This window comes from Lactuca serriola, chromosome 1 (genome assembly GCF_051521515.1).
Source record: "Lactuca serriola cultivar US96UC23 chromosome 1, Lser_US96UC23_V15, whole genome shotgun sequence".
In the NCBI taxonomy this organism is placed as follows: Eukaryota; Viridiplantae; Streptophyta; class Magnoliopsida; order Asterales; family Asteraceae; genus Lactuca; species Lactuca serriola.
In genome coordinates this window covers 73,420,319-73,443,924 of record NC_136408.1, presented here as the reverse complement: position 1 = coordinate 73,443,924, position 23,606 = coordinate 73,420,319, and the positions used below count along the sequence as shown (strand labels likewise).

Genomic DNA, 23,606 nt, shown 5'->3' with positions numbered 1-23,606 from the left:
TGTTCTCCTTCTTATTCTCCAATTTCTTGCATTTACTCTCTCTTCTTATTACATGTTATTACTATATTAATGTTGAGAGGTCATGAAAAAAAATAATCAATCTATTTTAAGCATATTAGTTTCATTTATATCAAAATATTATTAAAAGAGAACTCTTAATTCACCAATGAAGCAATCAGGACCTTTGATTGTATTTCAATCATATGTTTTCTATCCTTAGATCAAATTGTTGACATCATCTTTCCCAAATAAAAATCAAACACAAGTACATTTAATTATAGAATCTTTAAATTTAGCAATTATGTTATCAATTGAAGCATATTATTCTATTTATATACGGGATATTAGATTTTATAATTAATATTGTTTATTGTTTCTAATTTAACTCCCTTATTTATAGTTTTTAGCTTCAAAATTTAAACTCCTTTAGTTATTATTATTATTTTTTTTTTTTGAAAAAACTCATTAAATAAGCATATCAATAATTTGGTTATTAACCCACAAAATCTAATCTAATCCCATTAAATCAACAAAATATTTGTGAATAAAAATTAAAGTCAATATTATTCATAATTTATTTCCCAGTATATCTCATGTAAAATGAATCAATTTGAGATAATGGTTTGAATTTTAAAACTCATTAAATAAGCAAGTTAATTAATTTGAAATTTTTGAATCAATATAACCGATATCTTTTTTTCCAGATGAATAGCCGAAAATCTCGAAGTTGATATCTTAGGATCCTAATTTTTTGAAAGATAATGATTTCCTTATTCAAAAATACTATATATATATATATATATATATATATATATATATATAGAGAGAGAGAGAGAGAGAGAGAATTACATTGAATTTTTTATTCTTATGATTTTGGATTGAGTCGTACGATTTATAATGTTCTTCTTCTCCATTTCTTTTTTTTTCCAGGTTTTTCTTTACTCTGTCTCCTTTTTCTTCTCTAATTTCATGCATTTACTTTGTTCTTATTATCTGTTATTACTATATTCATGTTGAGATGTCATAAAAAAAATAATCAATCTACTAGAGGAAAGATACATGCTAACATTTTGAATTTGTATTGCCCTCCAGAAACCAACCATAGTCTCATAGACCATTCCCACATATCTTAATAGGTCTTAGCATTCCCCCAAATTCAGCTACAAGAAATCATGGATGTACTTCTTAAATCAATCCTCTAAACTGAAATTCATTTGTTAGTTAGATGCAGTGACCAAAATGTAAGATTTGTGAAAGTTCATTATTATTTATTAGTGTTAACTTTTGGCAAATTATGAAAATAATATTATATTTTTGTTCATAACAAGGCTTTTTTTGGTAATAATTTCTTTGATCGAAAGATAAGTATATCTGATTAGGTGTAGCCTGAAAAATCATATTTTATTCTTATAAGGAGAAGATATTTTAGAAATTGACCAAATTACAATGTTTGAGTTTGATGTTTATGGCTATGGCAATGCACTTTAATTGTAATGTTTATCAAATTTCTTTCCAGAATTTAACGTTGCTGGTACATATAACAACTTATTGTTGCTTTTGGTTTTACATGACCATTATGAAAAGTGTCATATGAGCCTCTGTGGGGGTTTGTATACCGAACAAAGTCAATTCATAAAGCTACTACACAACATGTTTTAATCAATGAGTCGTATCATGTTGTGATAAAACATATATCACGTGGATCATTTATGTTAAAAATTACTGTATTAAAACATCAAATTGCTCTAATATAAATATTAAATATTTTTATTTAATAAGTTTGGTTCAAAAACTCAAAATGAATCTAACTAACATTTTTTATTAAAATTTCATCTAAAACAATATCATCTATTAATGTGATGTATATCTAATTTATATTCCCCACGTTTAATGCGGGTGATAATCTACTTAATCAATAGAAATCATAAGCTTGATCATTTGATATCGTATTTAGATACGGCATGCCAATTTGTATAAAAAAGGAAAGTTCATCTCTCTTACGGATTCAAAAATATTTAATAAAAGGTCATATATTAAAAGACAAAGAAACCTAAAGATTCCCCATTTACTTTTCTTGGATGTAGAAAAAGCGTATGTCCCATCACCAGAATCCAATAAACTGGAAAGATAACCATTATCCGATGACACCACAGATGATGAAAAATCCTTTATATATTAATTACTAGTAAACTTGTATATACTTATCTTGATAAAAGAGTTATATTAATAGCATATGCTAACTTTTGTAACTATTTGGTTATATGATTTGTAATATTTAAGCGATTTCCTTCTAAAATTATACGAGAATAACATAAATAATATAAGTTGTGATTGATAACAAGACATGGAATAATAAATACTCCTTTAAATTATATGCCTATGAAAATGATGGACGTTGATATTCAAGAAAAGGAGAATCACATAACCTAATAATGAAGAACAAACACATTATACTCGACAACAGCATTTCCAGTTGTAAAATCAATACTATGAGTCTTGGCCTGAGCATAACCTCTAGCGAATCGGAAAAGCCCACTTCCACCAACCACCGGCATCTCTCTCACCGGTGTCAAAGCCGCATTCCGACCCAATATACTCAAAGTGCTTCCATTATACTTTCCTTCTGTAAAACAATAATTCAAGACCATTAGAAATCCAAGTTCCTTCAAGTCTGCTGATGCATACATCCCCTGAGCTCTTCCCACGATCTTAGACCGGGGTTCTGGTGTCAACGTTAATGGGTCATCCATCATCATCATGAGGCCGAACAAGCTTCGTGTGGTGTTTGCGATAGGAGCAGCCGCCACTTTGATGGCGGTGGGGTGGCGGCTGGTGACTATGTCATGGAAGTAGAAGTGAAGATGAGTTAACTTCTCTTTCTTGAAACCTAATGAGTTTTTTGACAACTTTCTTGAAAATTGTTGGGATTGAATTGGTGTGAGGATATGAAGGAGGAAAATTGCGATTAAAAAGTGTGTACTAAGAGGTTTCTTGGCCATGTTGATTGATGGTGGAGGATTGTATGGATATATGGAATTCAGTTATCTGTATATATGTTTTAGAAAAGAAAGAAACAAAAACAAGGAACAAACTTTTAGAAAAGCCAAAGTGTGAAAGAATCCTGTCCATTATTGTGTATGGGCGAACGCAATAAATTTAGCTTAAAGACTAGTAAGGTGTGCTTTTTGTTGAATGGTATCACGTAAGCTCTGTAATCAATATATTTCAAGTTCAACTTTTTATTATTATTATTAATTTTTTTATATAAAACGTTATCATGATTCACGAGTTAATTTATCCTTCTATAAAAACATGACATGTGGACATGGGTTGATTTTTTTGCCTAGATTTACATCTTTTATATATATATATATATATATATATATATATATATATATATATATATATATATATATATATATATGCTGAAAATGTAATTAATATTCATTATATCTTCAACATGTAATATGTATTAATTACTTTCTTAAAATAAATAAAATGATTGGTCCAGAATCAATCATACATACACACAATAGATAGTGAAAACAAAATAACCTAACCATATATATATATATATATATATATATATATATATATATATATATATATATATATATATATATATATATATATATATATATATATATATATCCCATCCTTTATCCTTTGTGAATGTATCAATTTTGAGCGTTGAACCAACTTAATCTAATCTAATCGTTGGGTTGTGAGTTTTAACTTAAAGGAATTAAAATATATGACAATATAACATATATAAAATTACTATCACTACAATTTTTCTTGTGTTGTAGTTTCCAATTTATAGGTTTTCTTGTTATAGTCAAAGAAGTTTAGCTTTGATGTATTATTTCTTAGGGATAATGACTTAGGAGGGTAATAACATTTCATGTTTGTCCATTTTAGGTCCCTAACGTATTTTTTGTGCGTATTACACCATTAAGGTTATTATAACCGTTTACAAATAGTCATTTTAACAGGAAGAAGCCGGTAAAAGGATTATTTATAAACGGTTATAGCAACCTTAATGGTGTAATATACACAAAACATACGTTGGGAACCTAATATGGACAAACGGGAAACGTTATTACTCTCCTAGGTCATTATCCCATGAAACTATAAACCCTTATAGTAAATTTTTACTTTTTAAATAAGAAACTTGTAGGTCTTGGGGTTGGTAGTTTGGATGTTTTAACATCGGTCTTCTTTATAAATGGAAGTGGCGGTTTCTTAATGACAATGGAGCTCTTCGGGTTAAAATTGTCAAATTTTGTCATGGGGGAAGGTGGTGGTTTTTTGGACGATTCGAGAATAGGAATTGGAGGGGTGTTTGGCAAAAGATTGTAAAATCCATTAATCACCTCCATGAAAATGGTTGTATTCCTTCTAATTACATGTATAGTGTGGTGGGGCATGAGACTCAAACGAGGTTCTAGAAGGATGTTTGGTGCTTGAATATTCCTCTTAGGGAGCGGTTCGGGAGGCTCTTTGCTTTGGCCTTTAATCAAGATGCTCAAGTAAGTGAATAATGGGATCCAGGGGGATTAATTTTCATTGGCGTCGGGGGATTAGAGGAGGGGTTGAATCGAACCAATTTGATTATCTTGTAGATAGATGTTTGGTGCTTGAATATTCCTCTTAGGGAGTGGTTCGGGAGGCCACCACTCTATACACGTAATTAGAAGGAATACAACCATTCTCATGGAGGTGATTAATGGATCCTATAATCTTTTGCCAAACACCCCCTCCAATTCCTATTCTCGAATCTTCCGAAAAACCACCACCTTCCCCATGACAAAATTTGACAATTTTAATCCGCAGAGCTCCCTTGTCATTAAGAAACCGCCACTTCCATTTATCAAGAAGACCGATGTTAAAAACATCCAAACTACCAACCACAAGACCTACAAATTTCTTATTTAAAAAGTAAAAATTTACTATATGGGTTTATAGTTTCATGGGATAATGACTTAGGAGGGTAATAACGTTTCCCGTTTGTCCATATTAGGTCCCCCAACGTATTTTTTGTGTATACTACACCATTAAGGTTGTTATAATCGTTTATAAATAATTCTTTTACTGGCTTCTTCCTGTTAAAAAGACTATTTGTAAACGGTTATAATAACCTTAATGGTGTAATACGCACAAAAAATACGTTAGAGACCTAAAATGGACAAACAGAAAACGTTATTACCCTCTTAAGTCATTATCCCTATTTCTTAAGCACTTAATTAAAATTTTCATTGCAAATTAAGGATGTTCATAAACAATCATAGTGCAACATTACACTTTAAAGTCTAGTGAAACGGTGTAGTGACTACTGACAAAAGTCAACAAAAGAGTTTTGTGCACAAAAAGACAAGTGGTCCTTGACTCACCGGCCTGACGTCTTTTGATGCATATCTAACCTTCATTAGATTGGATTTTATGGGGTGTTTCGGGCAGAGTATTATAATTATTAGTACAAAGAGATAGTAGTTGGATAAAAACATTTCCCAAAGTGTTTTAAGTTTTATAGTTATTTACCAAACGATGGTACTTTAAATAAAAATATTTTTTAACTGAATAAGAAAAATTACCATTAAAAAAGGTAACTTCAAATAAAAATAACTTTAGTAACACAACTCAATTAGATATAATTTTTACCAAGTCATCCAATAACACAAATCATGAATATATATATCAAAGTAGAAAATCATTTGAAAATATGACAACACATCATTTTGGAGAAACTACATAAATAACTTTCATAATATATTGCTTATGATTAAAGAAATAGACACATGACACTTGATCATTAGTTTCAGCATGTGTTGCTCTAATTATTTATTTTTCATTGAACCTATATATATATATATATATATATATATATATATATATATATATATATATATATATATGGTTAGGTTATTTTGTTTTTACTAACTATTGTGTGCTAGAATGCACAGATCTGGACCATCGGATAGAATATAATCAAAGGTCATAATTTGAGGGTTTTTGATAGTAGAATAGGATAGCATGTACCATATAATCACACAAATTTCAGTATAGTTAATTCCTTTAACCTATATTAAAAAAGAAAAATTTCGGATTTTTAGGGATAGTTAATTCCTTTATTTTTTAAAAATATGAATATTTTAAATTAATTCAAATTTAAAAATCCGATTTTATTCTGTCAGAATGATAGAATGTCAACCATAAACTAGTAAATATATTTGTTGATTTTATTCTGTCAGAATGACAGAATGCCAACCATAAACTAGTAAATGCATTCTGAAAGAATACACAAAATCAATTCTTGAGCTAATAATATAACAAATAATTACATTGTATGATTGTGATTCATTGAATAATAACAACATTCTGAAGGAAATGATTTTTAAGCAACACTTTATACATTGTAGCATAACACATTCTGGTATAATACACTCTCGTTCTATATGTTTTCTTCCTTCTCCACATCAATGTTAGCCTCTTCAAAACCTAAATCCATAAAGAAATCATAATCAAATTTCAAAAATTAAACAATTCAATGCATTCTAATAGAATAAAAACTATAAATTCTGACAGAATGTATTAAAGACTATAAAGTTTAACAGAATATAGTAGAAAAATAAAAACTATAAATTCTGACAGAATGTAGTAGAGACTATAAAGTCAACCATAAAGTATCGCAAATTCATTACCAGTTAAACAAATATACTTGTTGTGAGATTGACATTTTGTGTATGTTTGACCTCTAAGCCACTTCAAAATATGCTAGCATTCTATGAGATTGACATTTTGTGCGATTGGCATTCTGTCAGAATTGTATTGCATGAGAATGATTTTATACAAGGAGTTGCAAAAAGGAGATAAACATGAGCATGATTTTATACAACATACATTAGAATAAGTAGAATAATTTGAAGTGAACATTTTATCAAACCAACATATTAGATTTCATTCTAACAAAATTGGAATTCGTGATTCCATTCTGGCAGAATTACCCTCATCATATTAGATACTAAGACGATTTTGCTACTGCTACTAATTGAAGATTATTCCTTTGGTGCTTGATATTCATGAGGAAGATAAGAAATAAATTTTTCAGCAATGTCTTTTTCAAATATCAAATTCTACAATATAGAATACAAACATGATAAAGTAATTGTTTATAGGTTATCTGAAACTATTCTAAAATTCTATGTGCCTAAAGTCGGATGACTTCACCATCTGATTTTTTGATGTACTGGTAAAATTCAGTTTGAGCAAGTGAATCATTGACTGAAGACTTCACCATCTTTATATGATGGATCTCAAAAAATCAAAAATATAGTATCAAATGGGTAAATAAAATTAGGAAAAATCAAACACTTACATATAGTGTTAGAACAACTTTCATGAAAAAGCCCCTGAATGCAGCTCCAATGGGAGATCTAATCTCCGGTAGGAAGGGAGATCTAATCTCCGGCAGGCTTCCTTTGGTTCACTATCTCCGTCTCCGTCAGCCACCAATTGTGGAAAGGAATGGAACGGAGGCAACAGTGTTGCCGTCAAGTGGCAGCGACGGCTGCTCCTTCTATCCGACAACAATCATACAGGGAGGGAAAGACTTCGATCCTCAGTTGATCGGAGAAGAAAGAAACACACAAACATTAAGAAAATGGCCGATGACTCTTAATCGATCGCAATGAAGGGCTGCAATCGGCGATGGGAAGTCGCTGAATTTCTTCTCTGTAGTGGTGATGTTCCAGGCAGGAAACCAAGGTGAAGGATTAAGTCAAATATATTTACTTTATTTCCATAATTGTAGGATTTCAATTAAATGATTTCCTTAATTAAAAGTACAAAATGTCCAACATACCATTTATTGATTTATTAAATTATTTATAATTTCTTGAATTCTCATTAGTGCATTTAGACACACAATATTTGTTGAAAACATTTGAACCTAACTCTCTTTCTCTTTCTCTCTCTTTATATATATATATATATATATATATATATATATATATATATATATATATATATATATATATAGAGAGAGAGAGAGAGAGAGAGAAAGAAAGAGAGAGAATCATTTGAAAATAATATATAATTAACGACAAAATACCCACAACACAAATAGATATAATTACTAAATCTTTCAATAAGACAAATCATGGATATAAATAAAAATCAGAAAATCAATTGAAATAATATAATCAATTATAATACAACTAAAACCATGAGTACAATTATTTTGATTCTTAATAAATAAATAAATAAGTATGACACACCTGTATAAAACTTCTATAACTTATATGGACTTTTATGTTTTCAACAGACAAAGACAAAATAGTGCAAAAAAGCAAAAGTCTACACAACTAAAAACATGATCACTTTGAACGAGATTCTTCTTTTTCTTCTTGTCCACCGACAAAGTCTACACAACTAAAAACATGATCACTTTATTTTATGCATATAAAATTCGAAAAAGCACAAAAATATTTTATGTTTATTGTTTTGTTTTTCTGCATTCATTAAAAGAAATATATATATTTATAGTTATTTTTTGTGTTTATTTTCTACATAAAAAATTAAAAAAACATCTGCAAAAGAATATTATTAAAAGAAGTTACATGATATGATGACATTATTGCATTTGATTATGGATCTCAATAGAGGCAAACAAGACAAAAGTTGTATTTCCCGCGACCACCCCTGAAATTTCCTCATTCCCTTGCACTCGAAATTTTAGCCTCCCCACCATGCCCCCGCCCCTGAGTTCCTAGATTACCCTCGTCCTGCCCCCGTTTCCACACGCCCGATTGGTTTTGGGTTATCTTTTTGTTGAGCTAAACGAAACTGTATTTTAGGCTTAAAGAATATATTATTTTTAGGTTAAAAATAATTATTTATAACATAATTTTACATGTTAAAAAGAAAAAGGTTATAACATCTTAAATACGTTGTGATATCAACTTAAATATATATATATATATATATATATATATATATATATATATATATATATATATATATATATATTTGTTGAATTTTAAAAGCTCAAATCTAGGGGTGGCAATCATCGATCCAACCCGTAACCCGAAACTGACCCAACACGGAAATAAACGGGTTTGGGTTGAGATTTTTGACCCGCCAACCCGTTTATTTCATGGGTTGGGTTGGGTTACCTGTTTAGGTTTGCGGGTCAACCCGCAAACCCGATTATATATATATATATATATATATATATATATATATATATATATATATATATATATATTGCTTAAAAAATATATTTAATTGTTTATCAGTTTTGAATATTTGATTATCGTTTAATCATTTTCCGAATTTCAAAACTGCAAAACATATTCGAGTCGACTTACCGTGCCCTAGCCCCTAGGAAGCCGCTAATCAAAAAGAAATTCAGTCTTCAGTATCCAAACTCACGACTCTGTGTCTCTTGTGTCTCCGTCGATTAAGGCATCGAGTCATCGACTGTCGCAGTGTCGTACGCACACCACTCTTCTTCTCGTCATCTGGTTGTCGCACACCACTCGTCGTCGTCACTCCTGTTTATGACTTTATGTTGAATATTTAAGACTATATGATTTTATTTTATTTGTATTTTTGAATTTCATTTTAAAATGTGTTGCTTATTAAACGGGTTCTACGGGTTGGGTTCGACCCACGAACCCATATACTTATACAGGTTATCTGGGTTGGGTTGGGTTGATTTTTTCAACCCGCCAATCCACCAACCCATATATTATATGGGCTGGGTTGGGTCAATGTATTCTAACCCGCCAACCTGTCAACCCGAACCCAACCTAATTGTTTATTATATATATATATATATATATATATATATATATATATATATATATATATATATATATATATATATATAAACGGGGTCCCAGAGGGGCTTAGGATGGGATTGCCTACCACCTTCCCCACCCTTGAGATTAAAACAGGGTTAAGCTTGCCCCCGCCCCCACCCATGACTTTTTAGCAAATATCTCCGTCACGGGATAGGGGACCCATGGGCTCAAGGACCCACAAGACTTTTTAAAATCCGTACATTCGATAGCTCTATATAAATGGAAAATGAAAATTTGAAGCGATCAGATCGACAATGGTAAGTTTAGCAATAGTTCTCATAACTAGGACTCACAAAACAACATGATCTGAGACGTCGGCTGTTAAAAAAATGGCGTATCGAAACACTGCACGGGTGGTAATAACAGTTCAGAATTACTTGCTTTGGAATATTTAAACAAACCTTGATCGACAAGTCTGGATCCACAAAACAAGGACCTATTTGTTGACATGCGTTAGCTTCGCGGTAACAGAGAACCTTATATCAGATCCACACAGTCAAAAAGAAAAGAAGAGTACAATTGTATATCTGATACCCAAGTTAATGTTTAAGCACTTAATCGAAGAAATATCAAGAAACTCAAAAAGACGATTGAAGAACTCAAAGTTGAAGGAGAGAATACAAAAAACTCATGTTCAATCAAATCAGAAGCAATCTCAAAGTCAAATCTGGCACGAATGAAGAAGTGTGTGATATGATATTTGTTGCTCTTAGATATAAGTGGGTCCATTGCTTCAGCGAAAGTTGATTTGACGTGACGGGTTGTTAAGGATCCGTTGAGTCTGGCTCTTAATTATCTAATCTTGAGGACATGAAATTCTGATATATGTTATTTTCTCTTGCAAGGCTAACTAAGAAATAAAATGTAAATAAAATTTGAAATAGTTTATTGGTTCACACGATCAAGCTTCTTTCTGACTTTGGGAATCTATGAAATATGAAAGGTATTATAATGATCGTCTAGGTAGTGATTCCATTGGAGCTTCCCTTGGAATTAAGTCTGGTCATGTGAAAAAAAAGAGGGAAGTGTTTTTAGTTTCCTTTTGTTTATTTTATTTTTTATTCTAATTTCTTTTTAGGTCATCTACATCTTTCTATTTGTTTACGATGTTTAATCTTTTTATTGTAGGGCAAGTAATGTTCAAGCTTGGGAAGATCTAACAGATGCCATTTTATGCATCATTTAAGTCAATTTTTAATAGAATTTCCATCATAATTTATGTTATTTCATGTGCATTAGCTTAAATAATGTTCCTCTCATTTCATTCATTAGAATTCCTGTACTGCTAGCGTTTTTATGTCATTTTCTGATAATTCGACTGGAGCAGAACTTTGGGAGAAACTTTGGATGTGTTTAATGGAACATTGGAGTTAATTGGAGCTTGGAAATTATGAAGGATTTTGAACAATGCTTGGAAGTTGTTTTGGTCGAAAAAAATTCAATCGAATTGATCTAATGAAGATAGATTGCTATATTCTAAAGCTTAAAGGATGTTGCTGGCAGCTTGAACCCTTGTCAGTATTTTGACCATATCTCATGACTTGTAACCTCGATTAACCAGATTCAAAATGTTCCGGAAACTAGACAAAATTTTGGATGACTTTTGTGTTTGTGAAAAAGTAGAAAAACACATAAATTCGATTGACTTTTGCCAAAATTTCAATCGAATTTTCAATTTGCAATTTTAGAAAGTCCCGAAAATAAAAACTAAAAATCGATCAAAAACTAAAAAATTTGATCATGCTTCTCAAAAATTCGATTGAATTTTTGGGTTTCTTGCTACCGAAGAGTCTGGCTCATATATATATATATATATATATATATATATATATATATATATATGACGCCTCTTTGATCAGATTGAAGGTTGGCCAATTCCTGAAGCTCTACATGATGAAAAAGACGTTTTATGAGGCAATTTCTCTCCGATTCATCGATTTTTGAAGATATGAAAGCTGGGGATCATCTCCTACATTTAGTTAGCAAGATTAATCAGTTAGTTTATCTTTTTGATTTGTTTTAATTCGTTTTTAGCATGTTTGGCTAAACCCTAGTTTCCAGTTCTGCAATTTACTAAGACTTTTCATGTGATCAGTTATCAGATTTGGTTTTCATTATGTGCTTCTATCTAGTTGTGTCAGCTTTAAGCTTGAAGAATGTTTGATTTTTATTTATTGTTAGTTTGATCATCAAGCTAGGGTTTACTCAGACTAGTTAATCATTTAATAGAATATGTAATTGTTTTTGTCAACTGGTAATAAGTAACAAGTGTCAGATTGGTTCTGCGTTCGGATTTAAATCTGATATAAACTAGAATTTCATACATTTACACTTATGAGCTTGCGAGAATTATTGAGTATTGTTGGGATTTTGAACAGATCTTAATGCAACTTTTCTGATCTTAGCTAAGAGCTTGTTTAATTAGACAATAAAAAGTTAAGATTAACTGAAGAGCTTGGTTTGGTTAATTTAATTAGGTAAAAGATATTATATTAGAGCGTGTTAGTTTTTCTTAGTTCCATATTATAGATAGAACGCGTTTTGAATAACCGTTTTTGAGCTGATTACATGATTAGGAAAGTCTCAACAGAACTGAATTCGTTTTTATTAATGACTTCATTTAGTTAACTTCATTATAATTTTTAGTTTTAGTTTTAAAATCAAAAAACCCTTTTAATATTTGTTGTTTTGACTAGTATGTGACTTATGCAAAGAGGAATTGACCATTAGGTTGTGCCCCTGAGGATTCGACCCTGCTTCCCTGTGCTACCCTTTAGTGCAACCAAGCAGTGAAAATATTATTTGCTTAAATCGTGCGTGACAACGGTTTAATAGTTCATATCAGAAGAGGAACATTCAAAAGACTGCAATATATGTTAGATATGTTCGTTAGTGTGACATCGGTTTTGTAGCATATGCACTGGCGATTACTTCCTTTGTATATATGTTATTATACATGCTCATTGTAGCCATGGATATGCTTGGGATTTACGAATTGAAGATGCTTATGAAGAATACGTTTAAGATGGAGGATTTGGGAGCTCCAAAAAGGATATTGGAGATGAAGATTCGAAGGGATAGAAGAGTAGGATAGTTATACATTTCTTAACAAAACTACACTGAGAAAGTCTTGTAGTTATTTTATTGTGATCAGTCCAAAGCAATTGAAACTCGTTTGGCAACTACTGATGATGCAAATAATTTCATGAGGATGGTTTCATATTCAAGTGTTGCTGGAAATCTCATGTATATAATAGTCTGTACCAATTCTGATTTAGCTCATGCAGTTAGTGTAGTAAGCAGGTCTATGAGCAATTTAGAGAAAACTCATTAGGAAGCATAAAATTGGATCTTGTGATACTTGAAGGGCATGTTTGATATTTTCTAGGTGTATGGTGCTAATGCACGACATAATAACTTGGTTAGATGTGCTCCGACCATAGTGGTGATCTGTTGAAAAGAAGTTCTCTTAGATGTTATATCTTCACTAAAGGTTTAAAGGAGTGTATACGGTTTCATGGTTTAGTTGAAAGTCTTGGTTAAAGGTGGAGAAGCATGTCTTATAATCTGGCTAAGGACGAGAGTAGGCGGGTACCCACCCTAATTATCTACAACCGAAACCAGCGGATCCTAAAATATTGGAACCGAAACCGAAAACGGCGAGTAGCGGTTCCAATACTGGGTACTTGGTTTGGTAAATTTGTTGGATTTTTAAAACTTTTAAAACTATATCTATGAGTTTGAATTCAAAGAATTGGCGTCCATAGCTAAACGACTATTTTTATGAGTTTGAATTTAAATTGAACATAATAGTACATTATGTATACTATCTACAAATTCATTTTAAACATGGATAGTTCAAATTCAAAGTGAAAATTACACAAGGAACCGGAACCACTTAAGGTGATTCTAGTTCCGAAAGTGGGTACCCAATTCTGCTCCTCATCCCTAACTGAGACAATCAGAGTGTTTTATATCTTTCAAAGAATCGTGTTTACCAATTAAATACGAAACATATTGATGTCATGTTGAATTTCATTCGTGACATTCTAGAACAAGACAAATTCTCTATATTAAAGATAGATAACAAGGGGAATCCAACATACATGCACACAAGATCGTTGCCCATGGAAAAGTTTAAGCATTGTTTTGACTTAGTTGATGTTGGCAAGAGTTAAGTCCCTACGGGGAAAATTAGGAAGAGAGAGAAAGAGAGGAAGTTCTTGGTTTTAGTGGCTTAGAGTATATTCAAACCTAGGTAGAAATTATTAAATGTTACTTAATCATTGAATACATGAAAGACGCATTTGAGGAAGATGTACACTCTTATAGCAAGATGTGCCCCTTAGAGCATGATTCCCCCTTGGTAGCTAAGTGCACCCCTATAGATGCAAGGTGCGGTACTCCTATATGCATGGAAGGTGGCATGTTGGAAAGAGTGTTCAAGGTCATTAACTATAGGTAATATTTCCCATAATAACATGGTACTTTTTGGGTTATCCTAATGACCTATTTAAGCTTATTAAGTCCTTCAAGTTCATCACCTTATCAACCTCCTTTGCCTCTTGAAACCCTAATCCATTTTCCCTAAAGTTTAATCTTGTGTGTGTGTTTTGGGTGTGTGTGGTGCTTAGAGAAGAAGAAGAAGAGTTGTGAAGAAGCATTGGATCAGAAAAAGCTTGTAGATCTAGAGTTTTCTCATAATTTCTATCTTATTGGAGGTAACAAGCTTCTACCTTGATGACTCCATGTGTTAGTTATTAGTTTAGGGCTTATTTCATCATAAAATGGACATTAAGGTATTTCATGAGAGTATGAGCTACTTTAGAAGGTTATTATTTCGTTTCATGAACATAAAGGATTATTATTTCGTTTCCATTACAAATGCTCGTGTGTTCAGATACATAGAAAACCTAACTTGCCCATGCAAATTCGTCAAGGTGGAAGTCTATGGAAGTGACTACATAGTGTTACTTGATTGGTTTACATCGTTCAGACCTAAAAATAGATGGGCATCGCCTACTATGGTTTTAGATATGATCCTCAGTCTATATATATATATATATATATATATATATATATATATATATATATATATATATATATATATATATATATAAGGATCCATGTGGTAATCTATAGAGCTTGTGAATATGAATACTCTTTCTTGTCATGTGAACGTATGTCATTAACCGAACCACGTTTAATAGTATGTCTTTGTATTTGTGAGAGAGATTTTGTGTCCTTTCTTTGTTATTCCACACATATGCTATCAAAGCTTTTCAGATTGTTTACAAGTGATATATGATTCTTAAGACACATGTAATGCCTGAGTCGCCAGGTATGAACCTTAACCACTATTTTAATTTATCAAGGACTAGCCGAGAGTACGTTAGGCGTACACAAGGTACGGATGATGTACTCCCTTTGCATGCACGTTTTGGGATGACCCCTATGTATGTTGGGTGTATCCATGCATATGCAGGGCGTACTCAAGCTAAAGGCAGACCCTAATTTTTAGGGTTTGCACCCTATTTAAGCTTATTAAGTCCTTCAAGTTCATCACCTTATCAACCTCATTTTCCTCTTGAGTCCTATCTCGAAACCCTAATCCATTTTTCCTAATGTTTGAGCTTGTGTGTGTTTTGGGTGTGTGTAGTGCTTAGAGAAGAAGAAGAAGAAGAATAGTTGTGAAGAAGCATTGGATTAGAAAAATCTTGTAAATCTAGAGGTTTTTCATCATTTCTAGCTTATTAGATGTAAAAAGCTTCTATCTTGATGACTCCATGTGTTAGTTTTTAGTTTAGGGTTTATTTCATCATAAAATGGTCACTAAGGTATTTTTTTAGAGTATGAGCTACTTCAGAAGGTTATAATGTTAGATACTTGTGTTTCTAATGTCCCTTGAGCATAAAATTGGAGTCTTCATAGATTAAGTTCAATCATGCAAAGATTGAAGGTGGTTTCATGAAGTTAATGTGGTGTAATCCAAGATTTGCCTGATTAAGACATGCAAAATTATAACGTATGCAACTTTATGGCTTAATGCACTTTAATAAGCCTGGATCTAAAATTGGACGTTACGTCTAAACTTAAGACCTTAGAATGAGGTTTTTTCCAACTGCAACGTACATTGGGTGTACCTTAGGGTACGAAGCGCATACGCATTTGAGGTCCCAACTAGGCGAAGGTCGTGAGTACACCGAGTGTACTGATTAGTACACTGAGTGTACTTTACAGAGTGAACTTTGGGATTTATGTCTGGCAATGTGTGGGACATAGAGACTTTAGGACCTTGTTGGGCCATAAGATTTTTTGTGATGAGCCTTTGGGCTTGGGTCCATTTTGGACATAGATTATCTTTTGGGCTTTATGGCTAGTAGCATTTGGACCTTGATAGTTTTAGAGATCTTCAAGGACGGAGCCTTATTAAAGTGGGGAGAATTGTAATGCCTGAGTTGCCAGGTATGAACCTTAATCATTATTTCAATTAATAAAGGATTAGCCGAGACTACGCTGGGCGTACACGAGGTACACACGGTGTACTCCCTTTGCATGCACGTTTCGGTATGACCTCTATGTATGCTAGGCGTACCCATGCATACACAGGACATACTCAAGCCAGAGGCAAACCCTAACTTTTAGGTTTTGCACCCTATTTAAGCTCATTAAGTCCTTTAAGTTCATCACCTTATCAACCTCCTTTTCCTCTTGAGTCATATCACAAAACCCTAATCCCTTTTCCCTAAAATTTGAGCTTGTATGTGTGTGTGTGTTTTGGGTGTGTGTGGTGCTTAGAGAAGAACAAGAGTTCTGAAGAAGCATTGGACCAGAAAGAGCTTGTAAATCAAAATGTTTATCATCATTTCTATCTTATTGGAGGTAAAAAGCTTCTTCCTTGATCACTCAATGTGTTAGTTTTTAGTTTATGGCTTATTTCATCATAGAATGGTCCTTAAGGTATTTCTTGAGAGTACGAGCTACTTCAGAAGGTTATAATGTTAGATCCTAGTGATTGTAACGTCCCTTGAGCATAAAAATGGAGTCTTGATGGATTAAGTTCAATCATGCATGGATTGAATGTGGTTTCATGAAGATAATGTGGTTTAATCCAATATTTTCGGCATTAAGACATGTAAAATCATAAAGTTGGCAACTTTATGGCTTGATGTACTTTAATAAGCCTAGATCTAAAATTGGACGTTGGGTCTAAACTTATTAAGACCTTAGAATGAGGTCTTGGCCAACTGAAATGTACATCGGGCGTCCCTTGGGGTACACTATGTGTATGCGTCTGAGGTCCCGACTAAGCGAAGGTTGTGAGTACACAGGGTGTACTAGTTGGTACGTTGAGTGTAATCTATAGAGTGGACTTTGGGCTTTATTTTGGGCAATGTGTGGGACTTAGGGACTTTGGGCCCTTATTGGGCTGTAAGATTTTCTATGATGGGCCTTTGGGCTTGGGCCAATTTTGGACATAGATTATCTTTTGGGCTTTGTGGCTAGTAGCATTTGGGCCTTGATACCCAATAAGGAAAGAAACAAGTAAGTTTTTCCCCTTATGGTCAGGATTTTGGGTTTGGGCTCGCGGGTTGAATTATTGACCTGATTTCTAATTAGGGTTTCTTTACTTGTGATTTATTGAGGATTTTTCTGGTTCAGCAGCCCGATCATTTGTTTTACTGTCAACAGTCTGAGGTGAGTTTTCTCACAATACTGTAGGACAATAGGATATGTAACGTGATTGTAGTCGTTGTGACTCCTGATGTATGTATAATATGTTTGTGTTCCTGTTTGCTATATGTGTATAGGGTGAAATAGACCCTGTACAACGTTGTGTCGACATTTGAGTTGAAATAGACTCGAGGGTGGGGGGTTGAAATAGACCAGGTATGGCTTGGGCCGACGTATGAGTTGAAATAGACTCAGGGGTGAAATAGACCTGACACAACCTCGAGTTGGAAGATATGTATTATATGCAATATTTTGCGGAACTCTCTAAGCTTCATGTTTACGGTTTTCAGTTTATGTTTCAGGTACTTCCAGATCAAAGGGGAAGGACTCGGGATGATCATATCTATAACACTCATAAAAATCACAAGAATTTTAAACATTTAAAACAACCCAAATTCATAAATTGTATACAATCATTATTTTTAAAACATTTTTTTCAAACATCAGAATCACCCAAAATGATAGGTCATGCAACAAGAGGATGTGTACGGTTATGCCTTCGCCTTCCTGCGGTGATCTGAAGTACTTGAAACCTAACCCAAAATTGTAAGCCAACGCTTAGTGAGTTCCCCTAAAGTACCAACAAAATAACCAAATAAGATATACAATAACAACATGTATTAGGTCCACAGGTAAAAGACTGGATTACCCATGAACCCACAACATAAGTTTGGCTTGCCCTCAGGGCCCACAACTTATGTCTGTCTTACTCCATGTGTAGATCAGTCAATGGAATGAAATACCATCAAGCCCTTAGTACGAGTCTAGTATACTGCCTGGTCCTCAACTCTTATCCGGAATGCTCTTGAGTCCTCAGTATGAGTCTGGCATGCCCTAACTGGCCCTTAGCTCATATCTAGAATACTCTAGGGTTTGTTGGCTACAACACGGAGCAGTACAACCTCAACCCAACCCCATATGTCGACATATAATAGATAATAAACATATACAGATACTCATGCAGACAAAATCACAGGTAGTCCTATAGATCTACCAGACTAGCATAACAATAACTTGCATAAACACGCATATTTATTCATTACTCAGAATCTTAGTAAATATCAGTATATCAAACCAAGGGGGTCGGCTTTGGTGCATTCGACCCGCTAGTATAATGAGGAAAACTCACCTCGTAAGCTGAACAAAAGGTGATGAGGTCTTGACTCCGAATCTCAGTTGTACTCACCTCCTATTCCAACAAAATGACTAATCTCAATCAAAATCCAAAAATAACCAAAATACCCTTGAGGTCAAACATGGTCAAACTTGGTCAAAGTCAAATTCAAACTGGAAGTAAGTCAAGTGAGTGAACCCATCTGAGTCAACCCAACCTAGTCAACTCATCCGAATTGACTCAGAGTGAGTATGTGTGGTATACTCTGAAGGTACGCTAGGTATACTCGCATCCTCACATGTTGACCACCATCGAGTGGTTAACTTCATAGGTAGGGCGTACTCTAAGTATGTGGGGCATATTCCTAGAGTCAAAAAATCCAATAAGAGCTTAATGGCTAAATCTCTTATGTCCATTTTGCAGATCCATGACTAAAATGCTCTTAGGAGTCAAAAAGCCTCTGACTTTATGACTTAGCATGCCAAATAAGTGCTTAACTCAAGGTCTTAATCCATTAAGAGCTTAGAAATGATGCATGGAGCAAAAATAACCATTTGGAACCCATTTTCGTGACTCAAGACCCTTCCAAAGGTCTGAAAAGATAGATTAATGAGTTAAGAACATACTTTATTCATTAAACACAACATTTGGGATAAAAAGAACCTAAAACTAACCTTAAAACAAGATTTACAAGATACTACACCAAGTTTAGAACTTGATCCCTCAAAATGGTGCCAAAAGGAGGTGTGATCCTGGATCTAGAGAGCTTCACTCCTTCAAGGTGATCTACTCTTCCTTTGTTCTTCTTCAAAAGCACACATACACACACAAGATTAGAAATGATTCACAAGATGGATTAGGGTTGCAAAAACGTATCAAGAGGGTGGAAGTTGATGAGGTGAGGGAAAATGAGGCTATATTAGGGTTTCAATACGAGCCAAGCCCTAAAAATTAGGGTTTGCATGCCTGGCACGTACGCCCTACATACTAAGGCGTGCCTTAGTATGCTAAGTGTACACACATATGCATTGCGTACTCCCCATCCTTCTAAAATTACAAAAATGCCATTAGGGCTTCCAATGCACACTTTCTTTTTCTTAGGGACCAAAATACAATATAATTTAATTATAGGGTTAAAATTAGAAGTGCCTTATCATCGGAATGTTACAACTCCCCCTACTTGAACTAGACTTTGTCCTCGAAGTCTGTTGCAACGTATAACTTAAGATAATGCTCCCACATCTTAGTCTCTGGCGCCCAGGTCTACTTGGAGCCTCTCCGATGCTGCCACTGTAACTTTACCAAAGGTATCTCCTTGTTGTGCAGAACCTTCATATTCCTTTCTAGAATATCCACTAGTCTCTCAACGTAGTTCAGACACTCATCGACCTAAATATTAAACAAGGAAACAACTACCTCATTGTCCAATATGCACTTTCGCAAATGTGAAACACGGAAAGTGCTGTGAATCTGACTGACCTCGTTAGGTAGATCCAACTTGTAAGCTACCTTGCCAATCCGGGAAATCACCCGAAAAGTCCCAATATATAGCGGGCCCAACTTCCCTCTCTTATTGAAGCATATCGCACCTTTCCAAGGTGAGACCTTCAGTAATACGATATCACCGACCTGAAATTCCAACTCAGCTCGGCGCTGGTTGGCATAGCTCTTCTGTCGACTATGTGTTGTCTACAATCTCTGTCTGATTTGTGGAATAAGCTCCATGGTCTAAAGGACTACTTTGGACCTTCCCATGACCCTATAAACAACCTCACCCCAACAAACCGGGGTGCGACACTTCCGAACATACAATAGCTCAAAAGGCGGAGCACCAATGCTAGAGTGATAATTATTGTTGTAGAAGAAATCTGCAAGAGGTAGGTCAGAGTCCCAAATCCCACCAAAATTAATAACACAAGCCCACAACATATCCTCACACGTCTATATCGTCCGCTCACTCTGGCTTTCTGTTAGTAAATGATAAGCAATGCTGAAATGTAACCTCGTGCCTAGTTCCTCGTGGAATGTCTGCCAGAATCGGGAAGTGAACCAAACATCTCAGTTAGAAACAATGGATACCTGGAACCCATGGCGAGCAATGATCTCCCGGACATAAACATTGACCAACTTTTCAGCCGAAGAAATCTCCCAAAGAGGCAAAAAGTGGGCACTCTTGGTCAATCGATCCACAATGACCCATATAACATCAAAACCCTTTGCCGTTTATGGCAACTTGGTGATAAAATCCATGGTAATATACTGCCATTTCCATATGGGAACCTCCAGAGGCTGCAGCTTGCCATACGGACTTTGATGCTCAGCCTTGATCATCCTGCAAGTCGAGCATCTCTCGATGTACCAATCTATCTCTCTCTTCACACACAACCACCAGTAACTCAATCTCAAATACCGATAAATCTTGGTGGCTCCCAAGTGTATAGAAAAGCGAGACTTATGAGCCTCTTCTAACACAAATTACCTGATCCCACCAGAAACTGGGACCCAAAAATGACCACACCGGGTCAACAACCCTTGACTATCCGTGGCAAATATGTAAATCTCACCCTCTGATCTGCTCCTGCTTCCAGTTCTCCTTCTGAACTCCCTCTACCAAAGATCCAACCGACTTGTGGCTCAAAGAATCTGCTACTACATTTAATTTGCCTGGATAGTAAAGGATCTCGCAGTCATAATCCTTGACTACGTCCAGCCACCTACGCTTCCTTATGTTCAGGTTTGGCTGATCCATAATGCCTCAAAATCTTGTGATCAATGTAGACAGTACAACGGACACCATAAAGATAATTTCTCCAAATCTTGAGGGAAAAACCATTGCCCCCAACTCCAGGTCATGTATGGGATATCGTGTCTCATGCGGCTTCAGCTGTCGCAAAGGATAAGCAATCATTTGTCCTCTCTGCATGCAGACCACCCCTAAACTAGTGATGGATGCATCACAGAATACCACAAATCGTTAACTCCCTCCAGGAGGGTCAATATAGGGGCCTCGCATAACCTCTTCCGAAGAGTCTCAAATACTGACTGCTTCTTAGTGCCCTATCGGAAATCCACCCCTTTACTCGTTAGACGAGTAAGGGGTACCATGATATTGGAGAAGTCCTGAATGAATCTCCGATAGTACCCTACCAAACCCAAGAAACTCCTGATCTTTGAGGGAGATTTCAGAACCTCCCACCGCATTACAACCTTGATCTTGGCCGGGTCGACCAAAATCCCATCCTGGTTAACGAGGTGCCCAAGGAACTGGACCTCTCGTAAACAAAACTCACACTTCTAGAAGATGACATAAAGACGTTCCCGCCTCAACACTCCCAGAAGCTCTCTAAGGTGCTCCTCATGTTACTCTCTGGTCGTGGAATACACCAAGATATCATCAATAAACACGATGACAGAATCGACCTACATACCCGATTCATCAGATCCATAAATACAATAGGCAAATTGGTGAGCCCAAATGGTATCACTAAGAACTCGTAATGCCCATAACGAGTCTAGAATGCGGTCTTCTCCACGTGCTCCTCTCTCACTCTTATCTGATGATACCCAGACCTCATATCAATCTTGGAAAACCAATATGCACCCTGCTACTGATCAAAGTGTTCATCAATATGCGTAAGGGGATAATGGTTCTTCACCGTTAACTTCTTCAACTCCTGGTAATCAATGCACATCCGGTGTGAACCATCCTTCTTCGTAATGAACATTATCATCGATCCCTATGGAGAACTGATCAGTCTAATGAACTACTTGCTTAGCAGCTCCTGAAGCAGAGATGACAACTCCTGCATCTTAGGTGGTGCCAAACGGTGCGATGCCTTGGCAATTGGGGTCGCACCTGGCAAAAGATCAATCCTAAGCTCAACCTGACTCTTAGGAGGTATACTGGGTGACTCCTCCAGAAAAACATCAGAAAACTCCCTGATAACCAGAACCTTTGAAACTGAAATCCGATCCCCAACTCGAGTATCAACCACATAAGCCAAATAACCTGCACACTTATGCTGAATATATCAACGAGCTCTGGCTACCGAAAAAACCCTGAAGCCCTCTCCAAAGATAACCAGTTCTCTCCCACTTAGGGTTCGAACTACCACTCATTAGCCCTCATAATCAATCATGGCACCTAACCTACTCAGCCAGTCCATACCCACTATCACACATATATCACCCATGGGGATAGGGATCAGATCAATGAGATAAGGCACCCCAAAGATCTCCAATATATAACATTGGTACATTACGAATGCAGAAAACCCTGTGTTTGTTAGTGATAGAAACCCGCAACAGACAATCTAACTCCCCGATTGGCGTATCAAACTCCCTGCTAAATGATCGAGATACAAAGGACCGACATGCACCCGAGTCAAATAACATAAGAGCAGGTAAAGAGTTCACAAAGAAAGCACCTATTAGGAGCATATATATGAGCATAACATAAAACATAATCAACAGAATAATAAATAGAAACATACCGGTTACGACGTTTGGTGCAAACCTAACCTCCTCTGCCATGAGCTGGAAAGCACGACTCAAGCCCTCAAAGGCTACGCCCTGCCCCGACTCCCATCCGTGATCCTCATAGTAGCTGATGTTGGAGCCTACGCTAGACTAGCAGCAAGCAAGGGACAATTGGCCTTCACATAGCCAACCTGGTCACAGTGGTAACAAATCCTGGAGCTGAGTGTTGGGGCCTGTTGAGAGCAATCCCTCACCATGTGGACATGCTATCCATAATTATGGCACCCAAAATATTATCGACATGTACCCTCATGAACCTTGTCGCACTTTGCATAAGTACGGCCCTTCCGACCCCCAAATCTGACATCAACGGGCTTGAACCACTTCGGCGCAGGCTTCAACTACGTTGTGGC

General features: G+C 35.1%; 1 protein-coding gene across 1 annotated transcript; it reads right to left on the bottom strand.

The window, feature by feature from the left end:
* Nucleotides 1-2,312: 2,312 nt before the first annotated feature.
* Nucleotides 2,313-3,154, bottom strand: LOC145092270 (pterocarpan synthase 1-like). Its single transcript, XM_079030204.1, has one exon. It carries the CDS (start codon nt 2,997-2,999, stop codon nt 2,427-2,429), a length of 573 nt encoding a protein of 190 aa, XP_078886330.1. The 5' UTR covers nt 3,000-3,154; the 3' UTR covers nt 2,313-2,426.
* Nucleotides 3,155-23,606: the final 20,452 nt, after the last annotated feature.

Bases quoted from the DNA above. Each gene is read 5' to 3' on its own strand.
- LOC145092270 (XM_079030204.1), bottom strand. From the start codon at position 2,999: ATGGCCAAGAAACCTCTTAGTACACACTTTTTAATCGCAATTTTCCTC.